The sequence below is a fragment of the Panicum hallii genome, chromosome 8, assembly GCF_002211085.1.
Source record: "Panicum hallii strain FIL2 chromosome 8, PHallii_v3.1, whole genome shotgun sequence".
Lineage (NCBI taxonomy): Eukaryota > Viridiplantae > Streptophyta > Magnoliopsida > Poales > Poaceae > Panicum > Panicum hallii.
In genome coordinates, this window is record NC_038049.1 from 43573604 (window position 1) to 43597309 (window position 23706).

A 23706-nucleotide genomic window follows, 5' to 3' on the forward strand; every position below is an offset into this window, starting at 1 on the left:
GAAACCAAACAACCATAAGTCCACAACTACGGCGTGTACGATTCATTTGTGTATACGCTGTGCATACGCCCTGCTTGAGATATACCGGAGATTAGTGCCAGCGGTTAAATGCTTCACAGGGCAGGTTAAGATCGTGGTGGTCTCTGTTGGTTCTCTTGTGTCTGTAACACAGCTGCTATGTTTTATTTAATTACAGCTCAGTTACTGATCAGTTCTAGTAATTCCCTATCTTGTTTTTATCCTTCGACTTATCTGTTGGGAATAGATAGATTCTGAAATATCAGAATCAAATGTCGAACAGTAAATTTAAAAGGGGGGGGGGGGGGGGTTACTACATGATGAATACACAGATAGGGATCACATAGGTACAAACCTTTTTTCTTTTAAATGGATTCAGCAACGTCGATGACAAATAGATCAAGCAGACTCTATATGAGGCCATGTACGTGTAAGAAAAAAGTCGCTCATTCGCTCAGAACATCAACCTGCACCCTAAAGTGAACACCAGACTTTTTGGCATTGTTTCAGAAGGAAAAGAATAGAATGATATTAGCAACTAAAATTACTGATAAAGTAGTTCCAACTCTTGCACTGCATGTACAGGCAGAACTGAATTGGCGCAATAAAGCACAACAGACATGCATTCAGCTCTTCAGTTTACATCAGCATGCCATGGCGAGACAGCTATTCCACGCAGAAGTAAAAATTATATCAGCAAAAGTAGACGAAATAAACCGAACTTCATTATGCTTCACGAACATTGTAAAGTGCAACAATAGTCATTTGTCTGGTTGCATTTCAGAATTTGAATACAACAGAAGCATAAAATTCATGTATCTTAATCCATGTGTTGGCATTGATCTCACAATCATCCCACAATCAACTCAAGATACAAATAAATTTCAACGACCGCACAGGCGCCTTTTTCATAATTCTTATGATGGCACAAGTCCAATTCAACCCATGGCCACTCACTGTATGCAAAAAGTTACTGTACCATACTGTCAACAACAGGACGAAGATGTCTTTATTTCCCATGTCCCTTCATTTCACATGTACAGAGGTACACAAAGGCCTATAGCCAAAGTCCAAGGACAATGGCTGCAACAAAGTTAACTTACTAACGGCAGAAATAGAGGAATAGGATGGAGAGGGGCAATGGAGGCATAACTTAATAACTCTGGAACCTCAAACAGCTGGTAATCGAACTCAGATGACTCGGTACACAATTTTAATTACACCGGGCGGAAGGATGACAGCCGGCCACGGCTACTGGGGAGAGTTGGAAAAACCCAATTGGTTTAGGGGCGGCCAAGTCGCGACGCACATGCCATCGGGGTGTCTCTATGATGGCTGTACAATATGGCACGATTGTCATCCTTCTGATTTTATGCTCATGCCATCACATGAAGTAGCTCAGTGCTTTCTTCTTCCTTGACCCGCCTTCACCGTACAGGTCATTCCATTGAAGAAGCTCATTCATGTTTGCTGAATCAGATGAAACACTCGCACAAACCTATAGTGGGTAAAAAGAGATTAGCTGGTGGCTCCTAAAACAAGAAAACAGGAATGGATACAAAATGTTGGCAAATCTGGTTCTCACCTGCTCATGGGCAGATTTGAAGTCATCTATGCTAAGGGGACGAATGTCCTCGCTGCCATACAATGAAGGCTCAGGCTTTCCTTCCACTTTGGCTAAATTCTTCTCCTGCATACAATGGAACAAATTCCTGATTTATTAGACAGTAATATGCATAATTCACAGTCACTTCTCACTGTTGCAATGGATTATACTGCAAACAGTGAAATAAAAAGCAGAAAAGAAACAACATTGTGTACCTTCTTTTCCTTCTCCAGAATTTCTCGAATAGGGTAATGCGCTGCTGTCACGCACAGATTCTGAAAGCACAAACTCAGTGAAAACCATGCAGACCTTTCTATCAATTGGATATATAAAAGCATATCATCATCAAACATACCTTCAGGTCGCTTCCTGAATATCCATCAGTCATATTGGCAAGTGAGTCCAGATCAACATCTGGTCCCAACTCTTCTTTTGCCAAAATTACTTTTAAAATTTTCTCCCTATTTGATGCATCAGGTAAGTTTACCATTAACCTGCAAAGTAATCAGTAATAAAATGGTTAAAACCATGGAATCAAAGCAGCAATGAGATAATTCAGCCCCACTGAGAGAAACTACAGTTACCTGCGGGGGAACCTCCTAATCACAGCCTCATCTAGGTCAAAAGGCCTATTTGTAGCACCAAGAACCAGTACACGCTCTTTATCTTTAGTTCGTAGCCCATCCCAGTTTACCATAAATTCATTTTTCATCTTGCGCATCGCTTCATGCTCTCCTGGATTCTCTCTCCTTCCTAGCATACTATCAACCTGCAGAAAGTTAAAACAGTTAAATATACATTCTATCGACAGTGGTAATAAAAGTAACTTGTGTGCTTACATACCTCATCAATAAATATAACACTGGGGGCTATTTTACTTGCTAGTGAGAAAACAGCCTTTACGAACTTCTCTCCTTCACCAAACCACTGAAGGTAAACAAACCAATGGTTAGCCCTGAGACACATAGTGAACCTCACTAGTTACTCTTTAGGGGAAATAATACCTTTGATGTAATGCTCGACATTGATATATTGATGAAATTAGCGCCCGCTTCAGTTGCCACTGCTTTAGCAAGCATAGTTTTCCCAGTGCCAGGAGGTCCAAAAAGCAGTATTCCCTTGCAAGGCTGCAAACAATGAATTGAGGAGGCAGGTTTAAGATCTCAACTGAGAAAATCAAGATAATCCTCAAATGAAGTTTCCATATTCCAACAAATCTAAGATTAACTAATAATAAAATAAAGAGATTATGAAGCCTTGGAAGACAAGAGTTCATGTAAAATTCATTAGATGAAAACCCTTATCTATCCTTCAGTCTAGACTAAGCTAGTCCACAAGCCTAAATATTAGTCTTTCAAAGTATTTTGCCATGCATAAGAAAAAATAAATACGAAAAAACATATGGAAACAACACTGTCAAATGATCCTTAGAGATTTTATTTTGTTTTCATGCAAATTGCTTCAAGAATATTCAAGCTTTATGAAATGACAAGAAGGAATGACAATATCTTAGCTCTGTTGATTCTTACATCATGGTTCAACACTAGAAAAAATATCAACGATACAGGCAACCTACAGTTCGAAAGGAAACTCTAGCACTACCATGCAAGAGATTTCAAGCATAACAAGACTTTATGATACTACCTTTGTTAACTGCCCTTTGCAAAACAATTCAGGCCTTTGTAAAGGGAGCATCACCAGCTCCTTTAATGTGTCCTTTACATTCTCCAGGGCTCCAATATCATCAAAGGTAACTCCAATGTCATTAGGTGGTATAACATCCGCCAGAAGCCTTTTCTCAAATTCGTTCTCTGTGACAACATCCTGAGAAAGAGAAAAATTCAGAAGTAGAGCGCTTAGTAACTAACTTGAGGAATCACAAGAAAGCTTATGAATATGTGGGAAGAGTGTACCACCTTCAGTGATTTTTTGGAGCTCTTGTTATCGCTTTGCATGCTCTGTAGCATGCTGAGCCCATGCTTGAGGCTGTCATTTGTAAATGATTTACATTCCACTGAGATTTTATTTGAAACAAAACGTAGGGAAAAGGAATTAAGAAAAAAAGATGTGTTTACCTTTCACTTGTGAGTACAAGTTTAGCATCCTTGGAGTTGGAGGTTTCAACTTTATTGTGCTTAAGGTGATAACTCACTGCATACCCAACGATCTTGTCCACATCTAAGAAAGGTTGGAGTAGCAAGGGTTTAGATTGATATTCTTTAGAAAAAATGTAAAGAAACCAAAACCAAAGTACTCACTTTCATTACTCAGTGATTGGTCCTTGATGAATAATTCTTCAAGGTCATTGCATTCAATTCCATTGCGGTTAAGAAACTGCGTTACAAGACAGTGAATAATCATACAGTGATCAGGAAGGCTGAATGATAAACATTTTGGCACATAAGAAGTCGATTCTTGGGGATAATTGATGCTTTCAACAACATTGATAGGAAAAGCATAGACATAAAATAATCGCATAAATGCAATGGATGAAAATATGCATTCATACAGACGTAAAAAGCAACAGGGCATCAACGGAATAAAAATACAATCAAACAACATATATAATTGATCACTTCAGAAAAAAATATGGAATTGTTCGTTAAGGTAATTCAAACCCTTGAAAATAAGCTTGAGGAAATTACATTTCAATGACAGGATGGGAATAGATTCAGGCCATAATAGATCAGTGATCACAGGAGCCAGTTTAAAGAAACATGCACAGTTTACAGAGGGAAATATGAAGTTCCATGTGACAAGTATAATGTTCTGTATTATTCTGCAGCTTACCACGCGAATGTTACCAACATTTGATTTGGCTTTAAGGGTTTCAACATCACGATCCAACTGCTGCTTCCAATCTGTAAGTAGAGCTTCATCCTGTAAATTTTATTCCTTCGATTAGACAATATACATAGTAACAACACTTAAATGAGGGTAAAAAGAGAGATTATCACCTGTGGAAGCTGGATAGATATTTTGTTGGGGAAAAGTTTATTTAGATGTTTCATTGCCTTTGGACTTTCTTTGTTCCTTTCATGCAATCTGTTACCAAAGCTATCCTGCATTTTTGTAATTGTAATGAATTAAAACAATGCAAATCACGGAGAAAACATCAGTACCATGGGCTCATCAGACTATAAAATTTAACCATCTGCATTTAGAAACTTAATGAAGAACTGAGAGTGAGATAATGAAAATTTACCGGGAAAAGGTCAAAAAGTGTCTGACTGCTACTGGCAAACTTCGTAAAAAGAAAACCTCCAGGATGTGCCTGCAAGAAAGATCACAGCAGCATCTTAGCAAAAAGGTTCTGGAACTTGAAGTGAAGTAATTGATAAAAATTAAAGAAGGGTAAAAAGGGGATATGCCAACAAGAATTTACAGTTCTGCAATGTGAAAATAATACCCTTAGTTCTGATCGATTCTAGAAGGCATGCAAGAACCAATATAACACAATACCATCAGAACTTGAAACCCTCACAGTACAAAATTGTAGTTTCTCAGGAATAACGCATGTACCTTCTCTTTGCGGCTGTCCATCTGGGTGTGGGATCCTATAATAAGGACACCAGATGGAAGCGATTCGAGTTTGCTCCTCAAAGATGAAAGTGACTCAGTAATTCCAGTGAATGATTTCTCAACATCCTTAAGTAACACTATAAGAGGTCCAGATTTGTTTTCTTCTGAAATGACCTGAGAGGAAATAAAAATCATACTATTATACACATGGCTAACTTCATATTTTACAAGGTTCCTAGTTCCAAAAAGAAATGGTACCTCAATTAACTCAGTCATAGCTAGCCTCTCAACTTCTTCACCAGCGGAAAAGTCTGGGCGAAGTAATTCAGCTGTGGAAATGATGCATGGTCAGCAGCAAATAAAAATTCAAAAAACTGCCAAAGTAGTTGCGAGAGTTCAGAAGTTTGAGCTAACCAGAACAGAAGAAACCATGATCTTCCTCACACAACCCACCAAGATCATTACCATTAGTGATTTGCTTGTCAAATCGGACACCAATTTTTGAGGATCCGTTATCTTCAAAAGCAAGCATCACTCTACCTCGATAACCGTAACTTGGTCCCCTGGAGATCAACAAAGTAATTTATTAAAAGAAATATATGTTTTGAACAAATATGTGGCTAAAAAACCGAAATATGTCCTTAGGAGAAAGGATGCCTCTTTTTCAATCCAACTCTAAGTGAATGCAACAGGACTGTAAGTTCAAAGCAAGCTCATACTTAGTTGTCTATGAGAACTCTTGTATTCTAGTTTTCATTTCCACTTCCTATCAAGTGTTCCAGGTAAACAAAGAATATAAGTGGAACAATTGTATTGACAAGAGAATCCTCTGTGTAAGAAAGCATTGCTGTAAACCAGGCCTACATACACGAACTTCATGAGGACAAGGTGTTTCATCCAACCATAGTGAGCTATAATTTGTAAGGTGTTTCATCCAACCATAGTGAGCTATAATTTGTAAAGACTAAAGACACCATCTGACCCATGGATCCCAAACAAAATGTTTCTTGCACATATGATGAATACACATATATTGATGAACAATTCACAAGCTCAATCTTGTCCATCAATGAAATATGGGCAGCCCAACTACCAGATGGTCCACTTGAACTAGGTTAGCCGAATCCAACTTGATAAAATGAAAAGGTGGATAAGTGCAATGGGGAAAATCCCACCACCAACTTGTAACGCCAAAATTGAGAGTGAGCAAATGTTCACTAATCCTGTGCTCCGATATTTCATAGTTAATACTACCAAACTATAAAGATCATAAAATATCTCTCCAAGAAATGCATACCCATCAAATGACAAATGTCAATTAATATTCTTTTACAAAATGCAGGGCAGAGATTATCTGTCCTTGGAACTCTCGTGCCACTCAAATGATAAATTTCCTCATAGCACTAATGCATACACTGCCAACTTACCAACTGCAACAAAAATCTGGTGAAAATAATGTATAAACCCTAAGGAGCATTGGATAAAACTGAAGAAAGGAATAATATTAGTAATCTAGGTACCTTTGTGACAATGAGGATGGCTGAGCTGGACCAACATACCGTACCCTGTCACCTACAAACATGTGGCAGTAAAATCATGCTTGAGCCAGATACAACTCAATTGTTGAGTAATAATAGAGCAAAGCTAACAAACCTTCTCTGAAAGTATAGCTCTTCGATGTAGCTGTTGACGATTCTTGTTTGGGTAGTGATGCAGAATGCAGAGTGGATGTTCCCACAATATCAGCATTCACACTTGAAGTTGGTGCGGCTGGCCTCCTGAAGTGAACAGCGTCTGCCAACGAAGAACGATGCTTCTGAAATATTGCAAACTTCTCACCCGCTGCCTTATCCCCTGATTTATCAGACTTCCCAACATCTTTCTGGGATTCTGGATCCTTTGAAGGTGCCTACATGAATTTTCCTTTTTTGTTCAGTTATAGGAAAATGGTAATGGAACATTGCTTAGCTGCTGAATATTCTTGAGCAGTAACAAGTAAATACATGGTGAGCTTACCCCAGGCAGCAAAAGTGAATCCACAACGAGGAGTCTAGCACCAAAATGTTTGGCCAGTGCCTTTACCAATGTTTCCTGATAAATCTCAGAACCTAAATGCCGTAGAAAAATTAGGTGAGTACATAAACACAGGCACCAGGGTGATTATCAAACAAGTATGGTCACTGCCATTAATAGAGAAAAGTATAGCCACTGCCATTATTAGACAAAAGTATGGCCACTGCCACAACTCAAGGCTTAGTGACCTCATTTTAAATCAATGGAAACATGTGTTAAAAAATGAAGGAAGTATTGGTTCCAAACTGTGACAAAGGAAGTACCTGCTGGACCAGATAACAAAATTCGCTGGTTTATTGATGAAATCTCAGCAAATTGCTTGATGAACTCCTTCTTTTCCAAGTGTATGTATGCACATGATAAGAGCACATTCTTTGTATTCTCACTGCATGAGATGAGAGTTGATAAAATACAAAGATATGGACATGTGATCAAACAATAAATATCATGCTGCATTCCAATGTTGATCTGCAAACTGCCTCGATGTGACTTCAAAGATAAAAGCTGAACCTACAATCTAAAAAACTAGACCGGTGGGGTTAAGACCTCCCCATGGTTTCTCATTAAGAAGAAGCAACCTTCTCCCAGCCTAGAAAAACACCCGAACCCTGGCTTTGCCAGGGAGGTTTTTTTTTTTTTAAACCCAGCCCCATAGATTCGCTCCTGCGAGGATTCGAACCTGGAACTGCTGGGTTCTACTCAGGTACTCAAACCACTAGGCTAGAGGCCCTTTCACTGTTCAACCCACAATCTAAGAAACTGAACATACATCATCTTAGCAACCTCAAAACTAACCAAAGCAGAACAGACGAGTAGACTTAGGTTTTTCATAATGTAGCATATACATAACAAAGGTGTCTGCCAATTGTGAAATTTCAAATAGACAGTATGATAAGATCTCACATAAACAGAATAATGTCACAGCAGGAAAGAAACATAAATCCAAAGCATATCACCTGAGATAATAAGGAAAATTCTCAAAGGTAACATCAATATCACTTGGACTAATAATTCCTTGTTTCATCCCATCCTTAAAGGCTTGACATCTACTTGGAGGCACACTGGTCGTAAGATCCCTGATGATATCCCTCTGATCTTCAAGAGCTTTAAAAACATCACCAGTCAAATCGAACTCGGGTACAGTTGATCCTGTAAACATCCTCACAACTGGCCTTATCTTATAGGTTGCAATCTTACCGATTTCTGCACCAAGATGAGCATCAGGCCCAAAGCCATTTTGTAGACAGGTATCATTTGCAGCAGCATCAGGAGACACGGGAGCAGCAGTCACATCCATTGAAGAGTCTTCAATGTTAGAATTAACTTCGTTAGCATTTTCCCCATTCTCACATTCCTTATCAGGGCTGACGGCGCGCCCTTTTGATTTATCCGAAGCAGACGAGGCCATTGGCCGCACTACTCTTTGGCTATTCTCAGCAGGAGGTACTGCTGATACATCCTTCGGCTGATCAGAAATAAAAGCCAACATCTCTTCACCAGCAAAAGATGAAGTGTCTGGTGTTCTTTTATCTGTACGGATGCGCTTGGCACTAGCAACCGGAGGTTCTAACAGGCTAACAGCAGATGATGGCACCGCCTTGTGAACTTTGTCGTTCAAAGGATGCTGAAAAATCTGTGAATCAGTCAAGGAAAAAGCAGGCAACATATGACAGTTTTCCATTTCTCAAAGTGCATACTGCATATAGCTGGAGTAACGAGAAATGAGGTACATAAAATTGCTTGATTGAATGAACAAGAAATGATGGTAGGATACATAAGCATGATTGCGGCATGAACTGAATATGACTTCATCACCTCCTGTAAGGGGAACTTTTGTGCCTGGACTTATGGATCTTCCATTTAATTGGACCGAACCCTTCTTGCCTACAACTTCTAACTCACATTGGCCTCCTTGCTGACAATAAAACATCAAAACCAGTGAAATACTTGCAACAAAAAAAACACTTGAGAATGTTCTTGTGCTCCTCGTTTAATGAATCTGAACCATAAAAATAAGGGCGTACCTCAAGGCGCCGCAGCCTGCAAAGCGTTTTGCTAACAGGTTGGTCTTTCAGCCATAAATTACAGCTTTTGCTTTGGCCAACAGAAAATTGAGGAGCACTGATGGGTTGGTGAGGAGTCTGTAGTTCACATACGTTTACTGTCAGCATTTACTAACAGAATGTTTCATGTGTTATTCAAAATCATTATAAATTGAAAAATGTAAACTTTATCAAATATATTAACAAAAGCAACCAACAAAGATTGGCCTACTAGCGACTTTAAATGTGAGGCCTTGACAAACTATTGAATAGTTATTAGTATAGTAAATCCCATAGATAAGCCAATGGTAAATGCACAAGTAACTCAAAAAATGTGTCCAGCTAAGTAGATACAGATTTCTAGAAATTCAGGCTATCGACATTACAGAAGACATGTCAACAATGATTTTAAACAGATCGAATTTGACCTACTAACAACTGAAAATACGACTATAAGTCTACGATACCTGTGACTATTGACTAACTGGTGACGGAAAATCTTAAACAAATGAAGGTGCACTGAAAAAAGGTAACTGGAGCGGCTATGCTGGGCAAGTTCAAACACAGTTGCTCAAAATTAGGTTTCCCATATTTTTAATGGGAAAAAACTTACAAATCCACAAATTCTGAATTGCTATTTGATCCCTACAAACTATAGAGCAGAAAAAAGAAATACCATAGAATCACAAATCAGAAGCATTAAACCCATCAAACAGCTAAGAATAGTAGGCCGTAAATGGACCTAAGCATCAAACAAGGTCACCTGATACCACGAATTGCATTTTTCCAGCATTCAAAAGCACCTATATGGAACTAGCATTTCCGACTGACTGAAGGAGCACTAGTAAACAGTATACAGTATAGTTAATATGCCCAACCTAGTCCGGCGACTATTACCCTTTCCCTCCTCCCAAAAGCTTCTTTTAGAACGCTGCCTATCTGTAGCCAGAACCAAGCTCTAAACAGCAAAACTGATATTCCGCACCTTACCAATCACTACCTAAATAATCTAGTCAAAGTGCAAGATGCTATCCGAATAGCAAAATTTCACCCTAAACGTCCTAAATATTGAATCTTTATGAAGCTCAGAATAAAAGTTGCCAGCTTTAACTTCGATTCCTACAGCTTCTACACCAAGAAGATTATCCAATAATCGGCTGCCAGTCGGTCAGCGCACCTGTGAGCACTGCGATAGCAGCTTCGCCCATGGCGCCACAGGCTGCTGTTGCTCCGGCTCCTTCCTCCTCTTCGAACTCTCGGCCGCCGTACCAGATGGCTTATCCGCTCCTTGATCTGCACCAAAGCATCAAAACCTCATGAACACGATTCCAAACCCACCACTCCAAACCCTAGGACCCGAATCGCCCACATATCCCGCACCTTTCTGCGCTGCCGCCGCCGCGTCCTCCGCTGAGCCGGCGCTCCTCGCGGGGGCCGCGGGGGCGGAATCCTCCTCGGCCCTCCCGGGCGCGGACGCCGTCGGCGACGCAGGGGCCTCCGCCTGGTCAGGACCACGGTTCAGATCGGTTAGCCGGCGGGTCAAATCGGGAGGCGGCGATGCGGGATTCTTCGATCCGCGGGGGGGCCGGCGCTCTCACCTTGGGCCGCTTCGGGGGAGGCACGGACGAGGAGGACGGCGACGGGGACGGGCGCTTCCCGGCGGCCGCGGCGGCGGAGCTCCGGCGAGTCTCCACCATGGCGTGCGCCGGAGGCGAGGGTTTCCTCTCCGCTCGTCTCCGCTTCCGCTTCTTTTCCACCCCTCGAGCGAGGGGAATTCTTTCGGCTTTCGAGGGGTTTTTTTTTTCCTCCTCTGAAAATGGTTTTGTTAAGCTTTTTTGGTGTCAACGAGAGGAGGGGAGAGGAGGGGGGCGCTCTTTTTCAGATTTCTCTTTTCTTGCTGATGGTGTATGATTGTGCCGTTTTTACTAGTAGGATTTACTATCGATTTCGATAGATTTATAGCTACGTTTGTGTTCGAATTTGAATAGTTTTGTGTTTACATGTTACAGTAAAATTATAATTTATATGGTATTTGAAAATATCTTCTATTATATTATAAAATTATAATTGAATCCAGTCGTATAATGATTATACTATCTCTATCCCAAATTACAAAGTTTTTCTACATACATATACTTTATTATGCATCTAGATGTATACTATATTTAGATATATAATAAAAATTATATATCTAAAATAAATAAAATGGATTATAATTTAGGACGGAAGGAGTATAATGGATAGATTTGCTAGGTATTCTTGCTTATATTGGCAGCTCATATAAACATTCCCACGTGGCGCATACAGTGTTGTATGATGCGGTATACGATATCCACATGGGACTACCAATCTTTTTATATGATAACTTATACACGGCATATATACCGATGGAATAATTATTTTATAGGATTTGTTAGTAATAGCATACCCCAAACATCACTTACAAGTGGAACCATCACCACACAACATTCACCGATACAAGATTATACACACATTCAGGTTACTAAGGTTATGTGTTTACCAATAAAAATGATATCCACGCAAAGTATACCTTCACATGGGAATTGATAGTACAGGAAAGTACACACGTTGCTTAACAACATATGAATATCCATGCATCCACCTTCCTAAAATAGCGAATAATAGTATAATCTCTACAAAATATTTGGCGATAAACAACCTATATAGGACAACTGACATATATCTTTGTATTCATAGGATAGTGAATAGAAAAATAATCTTAATGTAGTTGTCGAAGGACAACATGTAAGTGGCACAAACTGATGGTGTGATCTTTAAATGAGACCTACCTCACAACATCTGAAACCTAACAATAGAATGGATACCCACACGACACATACAACTTGAATAGTATCCACACATCTATTCCTAGCTAATCATTATCTATCAGAACAATCCTTGTGATTTATTGATAAACGATCTGTGTACATCATATATCGTGAAAACAATCTCCATATTAGAATTGTCATTACAACAAGCTCCACATGTTAATCTTTTTTGAGTAGAATGATCCCCATATAAATGTTATAAACGCAAAATATCCATACATCCATATTCTAAAAGCCAAACAATGAAAACCCTTAGAGCAAAAGTGCTCTTGTAATGGTGTTATCGAAAGTGTTCTTTTTTGAATGAACGAGCACAGCCTGTGCGCATTTCTATTAATAAAGAAGGATTTACGAGCGAGAGGCCACGGAAGGCTCCCTTAAGGAATAAAAAGGGAAAAATAGCGGTCAGAAAACTGTACAAAGGGTGACAGGCGGCCGACCACTAAACTCTGATTTCAAAAGTATTATGACTCCTCTATTTGATGAGAATCCTAACAAAAAGCCCAACTCATTGAAGCAGCTTCTATGGACCAAACTCAATCTTGTACCTCTTTTATGAATTCAGTTTGATATGAAAACAATATTTCCATGTCTCATATTTTTAGAGCTCTTTGGTAAAGAATGGTATAGGGCCACCTCTGATCAATATGATCTAGATTTATTTCTGCAACATTTTATATCTATAAGCTAGACCATTTTTATCAACATCTTTTGATGGAGCATAACATTATTAAGCATCTCACTGCTAAAAAAGTAGATCAGCAAAAATCTAACAGGAAAACAAGAGGGAATTATACAATCCCTTTTGTAGATTGAACTCGACATGGATTTTTGGAAAACAATGTTAAGAATGTAGGCAAGTAATGATCAAAAGTAGGACTTAGATTATTGTCGCAGTGTGTATGTCAATATCTTGTACTTGCACATGGACGAAGTGATGAACAAAAACTCATTTTGCAGTTGCACATGCCACATGGTCGCATGGACCTGTACAAAATGCAGTTTTTACAACAGCTGACGATAGAAAGAAGGTCGTGATGAGAAACAAACCTACCTTTCGGATTGATGTAGAATATCTGGAGGCGCGCGTTTTTCTCCTTTGTAGCAATACCTGAAAATGGCAAGGTCAACGGTGCACTCTATGGCACCAGTGACCTGCCGCTCTGTCTCATCTCTGCACTCTGCAGTGAGCTTGGTGACTCTGACTCAGCTATCTTTAGATTGCCTTTTTTTCAACTTAGCCCCTCCACACGTTACGTAGTCGCACAACAGCCCTCCTGGTACCAAGTGCTGGAGCTCCTAGAGATGCTGTCACTGTCAGTGTCCCCGTGTGAACTTTTTGTATACAGAAATAGGTAGCCTAGGTAAACATGGGGCATGCTCTCTTCTTTTTTCCCCCTTGGTTTAATTTTGTATATATGATTGTATCATCACCCAGCTGAGTGCATGTGCTGTGGGAGAGTGAGAGTGAGAGGGAGAGAGAGGGAGAGAGGCGCTCTTACGTTGACCCTCCTCCAGGCATGGGCACTGAGCACTGCACCGCTGCCATGTCACCATGCGTGCACACACATGATCTCTACATATATAATAAAAAACGAAAGGGGGAAGCAAAGAAATTAAACACGTTCCTGAATCTAAGCGCGTAGAGAAGACTTAGCTTGGAAGGATGGAGAGAGATTATCAGCAAGATCCATCACGTACCTCCGGCTACAGCGACCGATTACATATTGCTCTCAAGGAAATAATTAAATGGCAATATAATCAACCCATGTCCTTTTCCTTGATGTGATAACGTTACCACATTACTTCCTCCGTCCCAAATTATTAATTATTTTAATTTTTCTAGGCATATAGTTTTAAATATGCATCGGGATATATAACAAACTCTATGTATATAGAAAAGCAAACACGACTAATAGTTTGGAATTGAGGAAATAGTTTTTACACGCTGAAAATAAACTTCCGGTTTAGTTTTTTAGATTTGGAGGATACGATTTTTTTTTCCAATTTGTTGAGGAATTGTGCATGGGAACGTTCGGGTGGGGAAAGAGAAAATAAACTTGCTGCCATTCTAGTACACACTGTTCCTCCCAGGGGTGTAAATTGATGACTTACATCTCCAACCTTTCAGAAGAACTAGTATTTATTTCGATTGCTGGGTCCAACCCCTCCGCCTTCGAGGCCCAACCCACAAACCTGCAAGCTCGGAATCCCGGCCCATGTGCCGGTCGGGCTGAATCCATGGGCTAGCTTTGCAGAGTGACACTGACACGTGGGCCTCCCTGAATCCCCCCACCGGCGGTGGGGCGTAGCTGTCAGTCTCTCCAACGGGTTAGCCCAAGCCGACCAACCCCGGGCACGCCGCCAGAGATCCGGCTCCTTCTACCAGCGTGCCGTCGCTCCGAGCGTGGCGGCCGCAGGGCTGCTTCCCGGCGAAGCCAACGCATGCCGTCGCTCCGAGCGTGGCGGCCACGGCAACCACCACCGCTGTTTCCCCGCCTCCCCGTCTGACAAGTGTGCATTTACGAATCTCAAAGCAATATCTTACGCGGTTGACCGGGGGAGGAGGAGACGCGGACAAGTGGATGGGAACAAAAAGGACTCTTGCTTTTTGGTCCCGTCCATCGGAGTCGGCGAAAGTGAGCTGACCGAGCACACGCGGCCTGCCTCGCCCGAGACCACAGCGCCGGGAGATCGAGCTCGGCCACCGGGGGGAACGAAGAGGAGGAGGAGATCGATCGAGATTAGCTAGGACAAGTTCATCACCGGCGCCAGGTCAGTGCGTGCGCCATTCCTTGCTCGCGTCATCACTCTTAACTGAATCTCAATTCGATTCGATTGCTGCGCCCAAACGTCATGGAGGAATCTTCCAATTCGATTAATGCGTGTGTCTCCGCTGATTTGTAGACCCACCGGAGGAAGAGATCGATGGCCCTCGACCTGCTCAGCATGCTCACGCAGATCGTGGAGTTCGGCCTCACGGTCAAGGCCGCGCTGGAGCAGGCCGGCCACAACGCGGAGGACTGCCGCTGGATCGGCGAGCTCCTGCGCAGGCTACGCGCCATCGCCGCGCACCTGCAGGATGGGGCGCCGCCCGAGGCCGCGGAGGGCGGCGGCTCGATGGTGGTGATGAGGCGGGACGCGGCGGCGGGCCTGGGGGACGCCCTCCGCCGCGCGTCCGAGCTCATCGCCAGGTGCCAGCGCCGCAACTTCGTGATCCGCGCCTTCGAGGCCGGCGACGTCGCCGAGAAACTCCGCCGGGTGTGCCTCGACGTCCTGCTCAACCTCAGCGCGGCGGTCCTCGCCGACGGCGTCCACACCGCCGCGATGGTGGCCGAGATTAAGGAGGCGGTCGGTCAGCTCCGCGCCGACGTCGCCTACACCAACGCGATGTTCGCCAGGATCTTGCAGATTGTGGCTGCTCATCCTGATGTTCATCTGCGAGAAGAGGTATCGTCGTTGCTTTTAGTTTATTTGCCACGCCACTAGGAGTAGTGATGGCCTAACTGATTTTACAGGATGGCACCAAAATTTGTTTGTTTTGTTTTTGTTAAAATACAGCTCAAAATATAAATACTACCATATATGTATCATGTAAGGTTAGTCGTAAGAATACGGTACATGATGAATTTGTTCAATTTTCTCTTCCTATTTCAGGTGGCAGTATTAGTGAAGGACTACCAGAACTCAACTGAATATGCCAGTTCTCAAAATGGAAACAAAAGGGAGACAAAGAAAACAGATGTTGGCAGGTAAGGTATTCGCAGAAGTATGCTCAATTATCCTGACCCAGAGCCCATCCAAATATATTCGCCTCTGCCTATCCAAATTAATGTATACGCCTCTTTTATCTAATTTATGAATTTTGTTGGTTATAAATGTCGATGATTTAACTCTTACCTTCACTTTCCACTAAGGCATTTGATTTCGTTGCATGGAAATTGCAGGCCGGAACTTAAGATTCAGAAAAACAACGGACTAGGGCGTAGCAAGGTGGCGCCACATGCTTCCTTATCAGGTGGTAATATCACATCTTCCATGTTGTTCTGATGACCGTTCCCAAATCGATGCTGTTTAAGAATGGATGTAGCCAAACTTAAAAAGTTTCTTTTACCACTAGTACTCACAAATGCTTGTCTGTCATTTCAAAATGATATTACATGGTTTGCCATGAAAGATAATATCGATATTTGTATTCTCCATATAAGTTTTACTACTAACAAATGTTTAGGACAATTGAAATAATGGTCAAAGTTGTGTATTGGAGATCATATCAGTGTCCAAAGAGACAAGTAATAACATAATTCACATTGATATGCATTACTGGCTAGGTAGGCATACATGCCATGGCAACTAGTTCAATGACATCACCATTGTTTACAACTCCACTCCTTCAAATGAATATTACAGCATCATAGTCATTATGTGCTCTTACAGATATTCAATATGTGTAAACTAAACTGTGATATGTGTTTGCTGTTCTTTTGACAGGCTTAGCTGAGTCTGCTTCAGTGGAAAGTGTGACTAGACAACATAGCTCTAGTACTATTATTGACAAGGTATTCCATATGCTTAAGTTTCATTTGAATCATTGTCATAGTTAGGCGGGCTTATTTCATACAAAAAGATGCCTCAAGCTATAATTGATTTCTTCATATAAAAAGGATTTGCCAACACACACACACACACGGAGGGTTCGAATGTCATGAAATATTTGTTACCAGCCAGGATGAAGTGTGATGTTATAAAAAAATGGAGTCTAAATAAATAAATATAAATGTATTATTTTCTCTCACTCTTCAGCAACTAATGTAACCTAAAATATAGTTCTTTTTTTGTTTGAAGTCAGTCTGCCAGTGGGTGGTTCAGGTTTTAGCGACAAATCTAGGAGAATTGGTATATAACATAGTAAAGTCTGACCAATTTGTTTTGTCTGTATCTGAATAAAAAGTATAACCATATTTCGAGGAGAACCATTGGACATTTAACCCTGTTTCCAGATAATAGAATTTATATATTAAAGTTTGAAGTTATTTCATAGTATGCTGGCCAAAGGCATTTGCCAGCATCAACTTTTGATGTAAATCTAGTAAGATATGATATGGAAACAGGGTGTCTCCTCATATTCTGGCCTTTTTTTTTCTCCAGAACATACATATTCTGGCCTTCTGTGGAGGCAATAGTAATCTTACATATTGTCTATTATTCTTATGGTGCCTATATACTCATCGCCCTCTTATATCTGATGAAAATTGGTATTGTTGGTGGCGGAGGTGTGCTGGCAACTGCCCCTCGGATTTTTTTATCTGAAGAGGCATCTCTTGTTAGTGTGTCATGCCACATATGAGCAGTATGGCCAAACAATCTCATGTGTGCTACTCCATGAATAGTTCTAGATTACATAGACCAAAGGTTAACGAGGTCTGTATTGGACAAATATAAATCCATATCAAATCGAGATCTGACCAAGTATTGCACTTGGAACATGAGAATATAAATCTAGATGGTAATTTCTAAAATTCAGTAATTACCTGGAAATTAAGCTAAGTTATATGTCACGATAATTCCTTGTCAAGCAGAAACAAAGTTTGTTTTAATGAGATGTTGTGTCTTGATGACCTTCATTCTTTTTTGGGTGATGATTGATGATCTTCATTTGTTATGTAGGCAAGTAGCTTTGTCTCCAAGTTGGTGGACGAGGTGCCGTCAGTGGCAGTTTGTGCAGCACCATTCCAGCTTCAGAAAATAATCAGCGTATCCGAGGTGCCTGGAGAGGCAGGCAGCTATAAGGTACCTTTCGTTTCATCCAAACATGCCTTCCAAAGAAGCTTGCTGCATTGCGAGGTTGATGTTAAATCTAAGTTGTTTGAAATGGCTGGAATCCACCAATTGTCATACATGGCGCGTCAAGATACCTTTTGTGAGTTGATTATTTTTGGCTGTTGCTTGCAGATACGCTCCCAGTCCTCTAATACTAGTAAGCTTCTCGAGGTCTACCCGCTGAAGCTTCGCGTCCCCTTCGAACCAAACAAGGAAACTATTCAATGGCCAATGACCCTCACCAACAAGACAGACCATTACGTTGGCGTCTGGGTTAAACCAACACATGAGAGATTTACAAGAACACCGATGATAATGGAGTCCAATTCCTCTTTGGTTGTGTCTGTGACAATGAAGATGCATGAACAACCTCCCCAAGACACAGTCAAGTTTGAGGTGGTGATGATCATTGTACAGTCGAAGGATAACCTTGTCAAATTGGAATCATCCATTGGTGGCAAGCTGAATATAGACAGTAGCTTCATGGAGCGCGTTCAGAAGCAGCAGGCCGAGGTGTATCGGGCAATGCTGACAGCTATCACTTTTGAGCCAGGAAGCTGCCAGGTAACTATTTTGACATGATTCAAGCTACCCACTCCACATGTGGCCTGTTTAGACTTTAGACTTGGGATATTCCATGTTCCTTCCAAAATCCATGCGTTTCAGTGAAAACAGCACTCTTCAATCAAATGTGCCCTAGATAATTTTGTTTAACATGTTTGTAGAGTGCTGTGTGTAGAGAGTTGGGCAAACACCACACACCCTAGGAGGGGGGGGGGGTGACCTTTTGTATATATAGGCCGTATAGGCTTAGAGTACAAGTAAGACAATTACAAGTCAAATACAAGACATATACAGCTATAATATCTAATACTGTGGATCGATCATTTAATTTCCTGCAGTTAATTCATGTTCCTTCCAAAATCGATGCCTTTAAGTGAAAACAGAACCCTTCAATCAAATGTGCCCTAGATAATTTTGTTTATCATTTTTGTTGAGTGTATAGTAGATCGATCATTTGATTTCCTGCAGTTATTAATTTTCATGACTATTTGCAATAACTGGTTATTACAGATCATATCAAAATCAATCAAGAATATGACCTTCGTGACATCCATTGATGCGCACCCTACCAAGACATGGTGAGTCATATATATAGCCCATCCAATGGCACAACTCTTGTATTAGTTATTCCAAGATTTCCTCTGATTTGCACTAATATGCAAACAGGATCGTGATGGGTCATGAGGGAGGGAATTTTTCCATTTGGGACTACCAGATGCAGGTATCATTACTGCTACATTTACAGCTAGAGTACAATTGTTAATGCAGTAAACCTTATCTTGGTGAAACTTAGTCTGTTCATTATGTGGCAGGAAATTGTGATGGAGTTACAGGTCAATGAGGTCCCAGGCAAGATTGCGCGTCGGATACATAGCATTTCTCAAATTTTCAAAGAGACGGCTGTCCCACATTCAGTTTGTTCAGTCAAATTTATCGCTCAAGAGAATTGGTTGGCAGTGGGGGATGGTGAAGGATACATATATGTCTACGCTTACACCGACACTCATAAGCTGGACAAGGTCACGAGATTCAGAGCATACCATCAGAAATCTGTCGACTCGTTGGCTGTCCATCCAACAGAGCCGTACCTTCTTTCATCATCTGCTTTCGACAGAAAGATCAAGCTGTGGGACTGGAGCAAGGACTGGCAAATATTTAAAGAATTTGATGTGAAGCCTATAAGTACGTATGAGGATGGTGTGCGAAGTGTCAAGTTCAACCCAAGGGACACCAACACTTTTGCTTGTGTTTTGTATGATAAAACTGTAAAGGTTTGCGTGCTCTTCCTTTCCTTAGTCCTCATACGTGTGAGTGTCGTAATTAGTGAAGAATCAACTAATTCAATTATTTTCCGGGAGCTTTTTCTATATTTGATGTTACAAGATGTCTTCTCTGCACAGGTTGGGAACATAAATTCTTCCAATCTTAAAACAACACTGAAGGGGGCATCCAACGCTGATTATTTCTTCACTAGCAATCATCAGAACTTGATGGTTACTTTGAGCTTTAAATCACCCAACTCTGAGGTGAAGAATATTAAGCATTAATGATTATTTTCATAACAGAATCGATAATAGTTGTGTGCATATATACGGGACAGAAACTGGCCTAACAACGCTCTTCTCTCTCTCTTTTATTTGTGTGAAAAGCAGATACGGGATTTGGACACAGGAAATATTGTTCACACTCTTGGCGTGAGTGGGCTCAAAACGAGCCGTGTTGCTTGCCAACCAAAGCTTCCAATACTGGCTACCACGTTAGCTGATGGGACTATATGTTTGTGGGATGCCAATACCTACAAGTAACTAATGCTTCTTCTCAATATACTCCCTTCTCTTTTTTAAAGTATGCACGCATTCCATGATTCAAACATACTAATTTTGACCAACACTCGGTTTAAAAATTTGAAGATTGCATTGTGATTTAATACAACCTAAAGATCGCCTATGTAACCATGACTATAATGTATCTCATATCTTGGCACAACTGTTCCGGTGGGTTGGTACCTGTAGTTGGTCTATATAATCCATCAGCACAATCAATGTTTTTTTTAAAAAAAAAATAGCATCATCTGCATTGCTTGTTTTCTGATTTGTTCTTGGGGTTGCGGGAGCGAGGCTTGGCCAGGCAATACATCATTTAATCCAGTTACATGTAAAGTTTTTATTTGTCCTTGAAGGCAACAGATATCACTAACACTGGTCTCATAATTATATAGGCTTGAGGAAGTGGTTCACATTACGGACGAGAAGTGTCGTGATTTGAAATTTGTCACAGACATTAATGGCTTAACAAGGTACTTCTCTTTTTTTTTTTGGTATCAGCATTGTGATTTATCTACTTATACAAATTGGACATGGCTTCTCTATAATAACTAGAGGATAACCTGGGAATCGCCACGGGATTTGTAGGAAGTACAAATTGACTAAAGAATGAAAGAAGTGAATGATGCTAGCATTATTTTCAGAAATTTTCTAAAGCAAGCTCTATAAGAAACGTTGAAAGTAAATGATACTTCCTATGTTGCTTCTTATAGGGCTTATTAGGAGTTGCAAAAGCCTATAGAAGTATAGTTTGACCACCAATTCCCCTTTCATTGTATTATCAATTATTACAAAATCAATGTGACATTACAATATACGTGAAATACAAATCTATTGCTATAGCATTTACACTAAGCATGCATATATATTAACAAATTATAAGTCAAAATTTATGAAGTTTGAATGTTTCAAATGCTACAAATACTATACATTAAAACTTGGACAATCCAAAACATTGTGGGTGAGCAAATAAAGGCGATAAATGTAAAACTAATTTTGACACAAATGATTGTATATTCTGTTCTGAATGAAGTCATAACAAGTCCATCTAAAAGAATTATGCCAATTCATTGTCTAAAGTTCAGAGGCACAAAATGGTCGCCGGTAAACATAATGCTCAACTCAACTGTGCTTGCCCTGTTTGTTTTTCTCTGTTACAGTTATCATCGTTTCCAATTTCACACTGCTAACCTCTGATCATCTAATCTAATTACATAGGCTCATTGTCACATTTGAGACAACGATAGCAATCATGGAAGTTAATTTGCCGATTGCAAATTCAAGCAAGCAGATTGGTAGCGGGAACTATGGATGACGTTCCCAGGAGGCAATAAGAGACAATCATTATTTTCAACTTCTATGTTTATGTACTTATGGATAATAATGTGTGTTGTTATGTCCTGGGATAATTACCATTTTATTTTGAACTGCAAGTATGCGACTTGTGGGTGAAACTATGTGCCTGCATTATGATGTTATCTAAATGATACTATGCCACTATGTGAACCAATAATGATTCGCATACTTTGATTGTATTGATGATGACACTACGAATCATTGGTTGTTTTAGACAGGAATAAGAAATGTCTCGGCCTTTGCACCCATCTATGACGTGAATAAGCATAGAACCAACCACATTAGTTTGGATTGAAGATGTTATCAACTGTAAATCTGTTGCTAAATCTCCATATATGATTGATAAACCCTTGCACGATTTTTGTCTCTAGAATATGGCATGCAAGCTTCTTCTTCTTTTTTAATCTTGGCATTTGTGATCCTCACATTGCATTGCTCTAGCAATGTCTAGAAGCGGATCATAAGGTAGATGTGCGTGAGTGTGAGTGTCTACCGTTGTTTTTTTGGACAAAAAAAAGATAACTCTTAGTACATAAGATACCCATAGCCAAAGATGGGTAATAGGAAATCTGCAATTCTGCTGCTTACCATCAAATCTAGCTGGGTTGTCTCCAGGTGCCTGTCATTTGGTCAGATTAGTTTGGAGGGTTTGCCAAGCTTCCAGAACAGTAAAGTGCTTTTCAGGAAACCAATATTCTCGGAGGTCCTAAAGTTTCCATCTTTAGCCCATGCTGTGCTCTTTTATTATTTTTCTACGCAAATGGCCACATCCACGTGGAGACAACCACAAGTTCATTTCGCTTCGGGTCAACAGATGAAGAAATCCATGGCGGGCCCATTGTCAATCAGGCCTTGTCATGGGCTTTTACGCACTTGGGGCCGGAGGCTAATACTGGGCTCTCGCAACTTATATGAGGCCCACCCATTCGATTCTGCCAGGGAGCGCACTGGTAGCAGGGATGCGCCGTGGCGGTGTTCAGACTTCAGAGGAATGCCACGAGCCCACGCTCACCGGTCACCAGCAACCACCAGGGCGGCCGAGGAGCAAACAGCCAAACGCGTATTGGTTATTGGTTGTCAGAGTAAGTACATTTGCTACACGTTAGCCGTTTTGTAGATTATTTTATGTAGATCCATGTAAAATTTTTGATAATATGCAGGAAAGAAAGGGAAGAGAGAGAATAAGGTGGTTGCTTCGCGAAACAACCGTCTCATAAGCTAAAATTAAGAATTATTACACCGCTTACTCACCATTATACGAATTATTGTTATGATACTACTTACTATATTTTCTTTTTTGTTCCTCAAATGAAGAGCTATGATACTACTACGAGACAATAAAAGTGACAAACTATTGTAAATGTTGTCTGTTCAGTCATCTCAAGATGATGTGTCATTGTATGAGATCGTCTATTAAACGGCTCTAATGTACTTGCCCTTGAGGCCGACGAGCAGGTTTGAGTCTTTGAGATGAGGAGAAAGTTATCCTTTTAATAAGCATGTTCTATCTATTATTAACATGGTGATGATGCCGTAGCAGTTCCTACACTGAAGAACTGAAGAGTACCTATACTGATAGAGGATACATTGAAGAGCTCTATCTGCATCTCTCTCTGTATATATATATATATATATATATATATATATATATATATATATATATATATATATATAGGTATACACACACATACTATATATACTGATATTGAGCTCTGATATAGATATACAAGTATTTATATATAGAGAAAACAAATGACCATGTGAACTAGATTCCAACATATTTATTATTTAGGTCTAAGATAAGAGATATCCAAGACTCGAGATATCAATTTATTAATTCCTGAAACATGGTTTTCCTCTGTAAAAGCACCTACAAATGCTGGAACAGATTAGAAACAAGTGATGTATCTCTGCCAGACAAAAACTAAAGCAAAGATAGAAGCGTTCTCCCGTCAAGACCAGCAGCAAGCATGGCAAGGATTGTGCACTACTTGATGGCTACTTCTTTGGTGGTTCTTGTGATGGTTTCTTCC

The 23706-nt window shown here is 40.5% G+C and overlaps 2 protein-coding genes across 4 annotated transcripts; one reads left to right on the forward strand and one right to left on the reverse strand.

Annotated features, from left to right (window-relative positions):
- Nucleotides 1-874: 874 nt before the first annotated feature.
- Nucleotides 875-11062, reverse strand: LOC112902246. Its single transcript, XM_025971209.1, has 27 exons — nucleotides 10860-11062; nucleotides 10642-10762; nucleotides 10439-10554; nucleotides 9244-9360; nucleotides 8994-9134; nucleotides 8176-8852; nucleotides 7483-7604; nucleotides 7163-7254; nucleotides 6800-7055; nucleotides 6667-6718; nucleotides 5561-5709; nucleotides 5405-5475; nucleotides 5147-5320; nucleotides 4830-4898; nucleotides 4582-4686; nucleotides 4415-4504; nucleotides 3883-3958; nucleotides 3700-3802; nucleotides 3541-3610; nucleotides 3269-3448; nucleotides 2629-2751; nucleotides 2468-2551; nucleotides 2209-2393; nucleotides 1980-2118; nucleotides 1840-1899; nucleotides 1604-1708; nucleotides 875-1516 (listed from the first exon to the last, which is right to left on the reverse strand). Exons 1-27 carry the CDS (start codon nucleotides 10956-10958, stop codon nucleotides 1403-1405), a joined length of 3690 nt encoding a protein of 1229 aa, XP_025826994.1. The 5' UTR covers nucleotides 10959-11062; the 3' UTR covers nucleotides 875-1402.
- A 3632-nt stretch (nucleotides 11063-14694) lies between these two features.
- On the forward strand, nucleotides 14695-21921 carry LOC112903229. 3 transcript variants are annotated; one of them, XM_025972460.1, is made up of 14 exons: nucleotides 14695-14885; nucleotides 15018-15560; nucleotides 15768-15862; nucleotides 16058-16131; nucleotides 16602-16669; nucleotides 17778-17900; nucleotides 18063-18494; nucleotides 19005-19072; nucleotides 19161-19215; nucleotides 19307-19801; nucleotides 19895-20020; nucleotides 20147-20295; nucleotides 20713-20790; nucleotides 21536-21921. In XM_025972460.1, the coding sequence occupies exons 2-14, from the start codon at nucleotides 15039-15041 to the stop codon at nucleotides 21630-21632; spliced, it is 2382 nt and encodes a 793-aa protein (XP_025828245.1). In that variant the 5' UTR covers nucleotides 14695-14885; nucleotides 15018-15038; the 3' UTR covers nucleotides 21633-21921. The 3 variants fall into 3 exon arrangements, with proteins under 3 accessions (XP_025828245.1, XP_025828246.1, XP_025828247.1); XM_025972461.1 differs by having other exon boundaries at nucleotides 16058-16128; XM_025972462.1 differs by having other exon boundaries at nucleotides 14700-14885; nucleotides 19307-19765.
- Nucleotides 21922-23706: the final 1785 nt, after the last annotated feature.

Coding starts and splice junctions, on each gene's coding strand:
- LOC112902246 (XM_025971209.1), bottom strand. CDS start 10,958: ATGGTGGAGACTCGCCGGAGCTCCGCCGCCGCGGCCGCCGGGAAGCGC. Junction 9,135..9,243: donor GCAGGCTGCGGCGCCTTGAG/GTACGCCCTTAT, acceptor TTTTATTGTCAG/CAAGGAGGCCAATGTGAGTT. Junction 2,552..2,628: donor TGTCGAGCATTACATCAAAG/GTATTATTTCCC, acceptor GTTTACCTTCAG/TGGTTTGGTGAAGGAGAGAA.
- LOC112903229 (XM_025972460.1), top strand. CDS start 15,039: ATGGCCCTCGACCTGCTCAGCATGCTCACGCAGATCGTGGAGTTCGGC. Junction 16,132..16,601: donor ACATGCTTCCTTATCAGGTG/GTAATATCACAT, acceptor TTCTTTTGACAG/GCTTAGCTGAGTCTGCTTCA. Junction 16,670..17,777: donor CTAGTACTATTATTGACAAG/GTATTCCATATG, acceptor TTTGTTATGTAG/GCAAGTAGCTTTGTCTCCAA.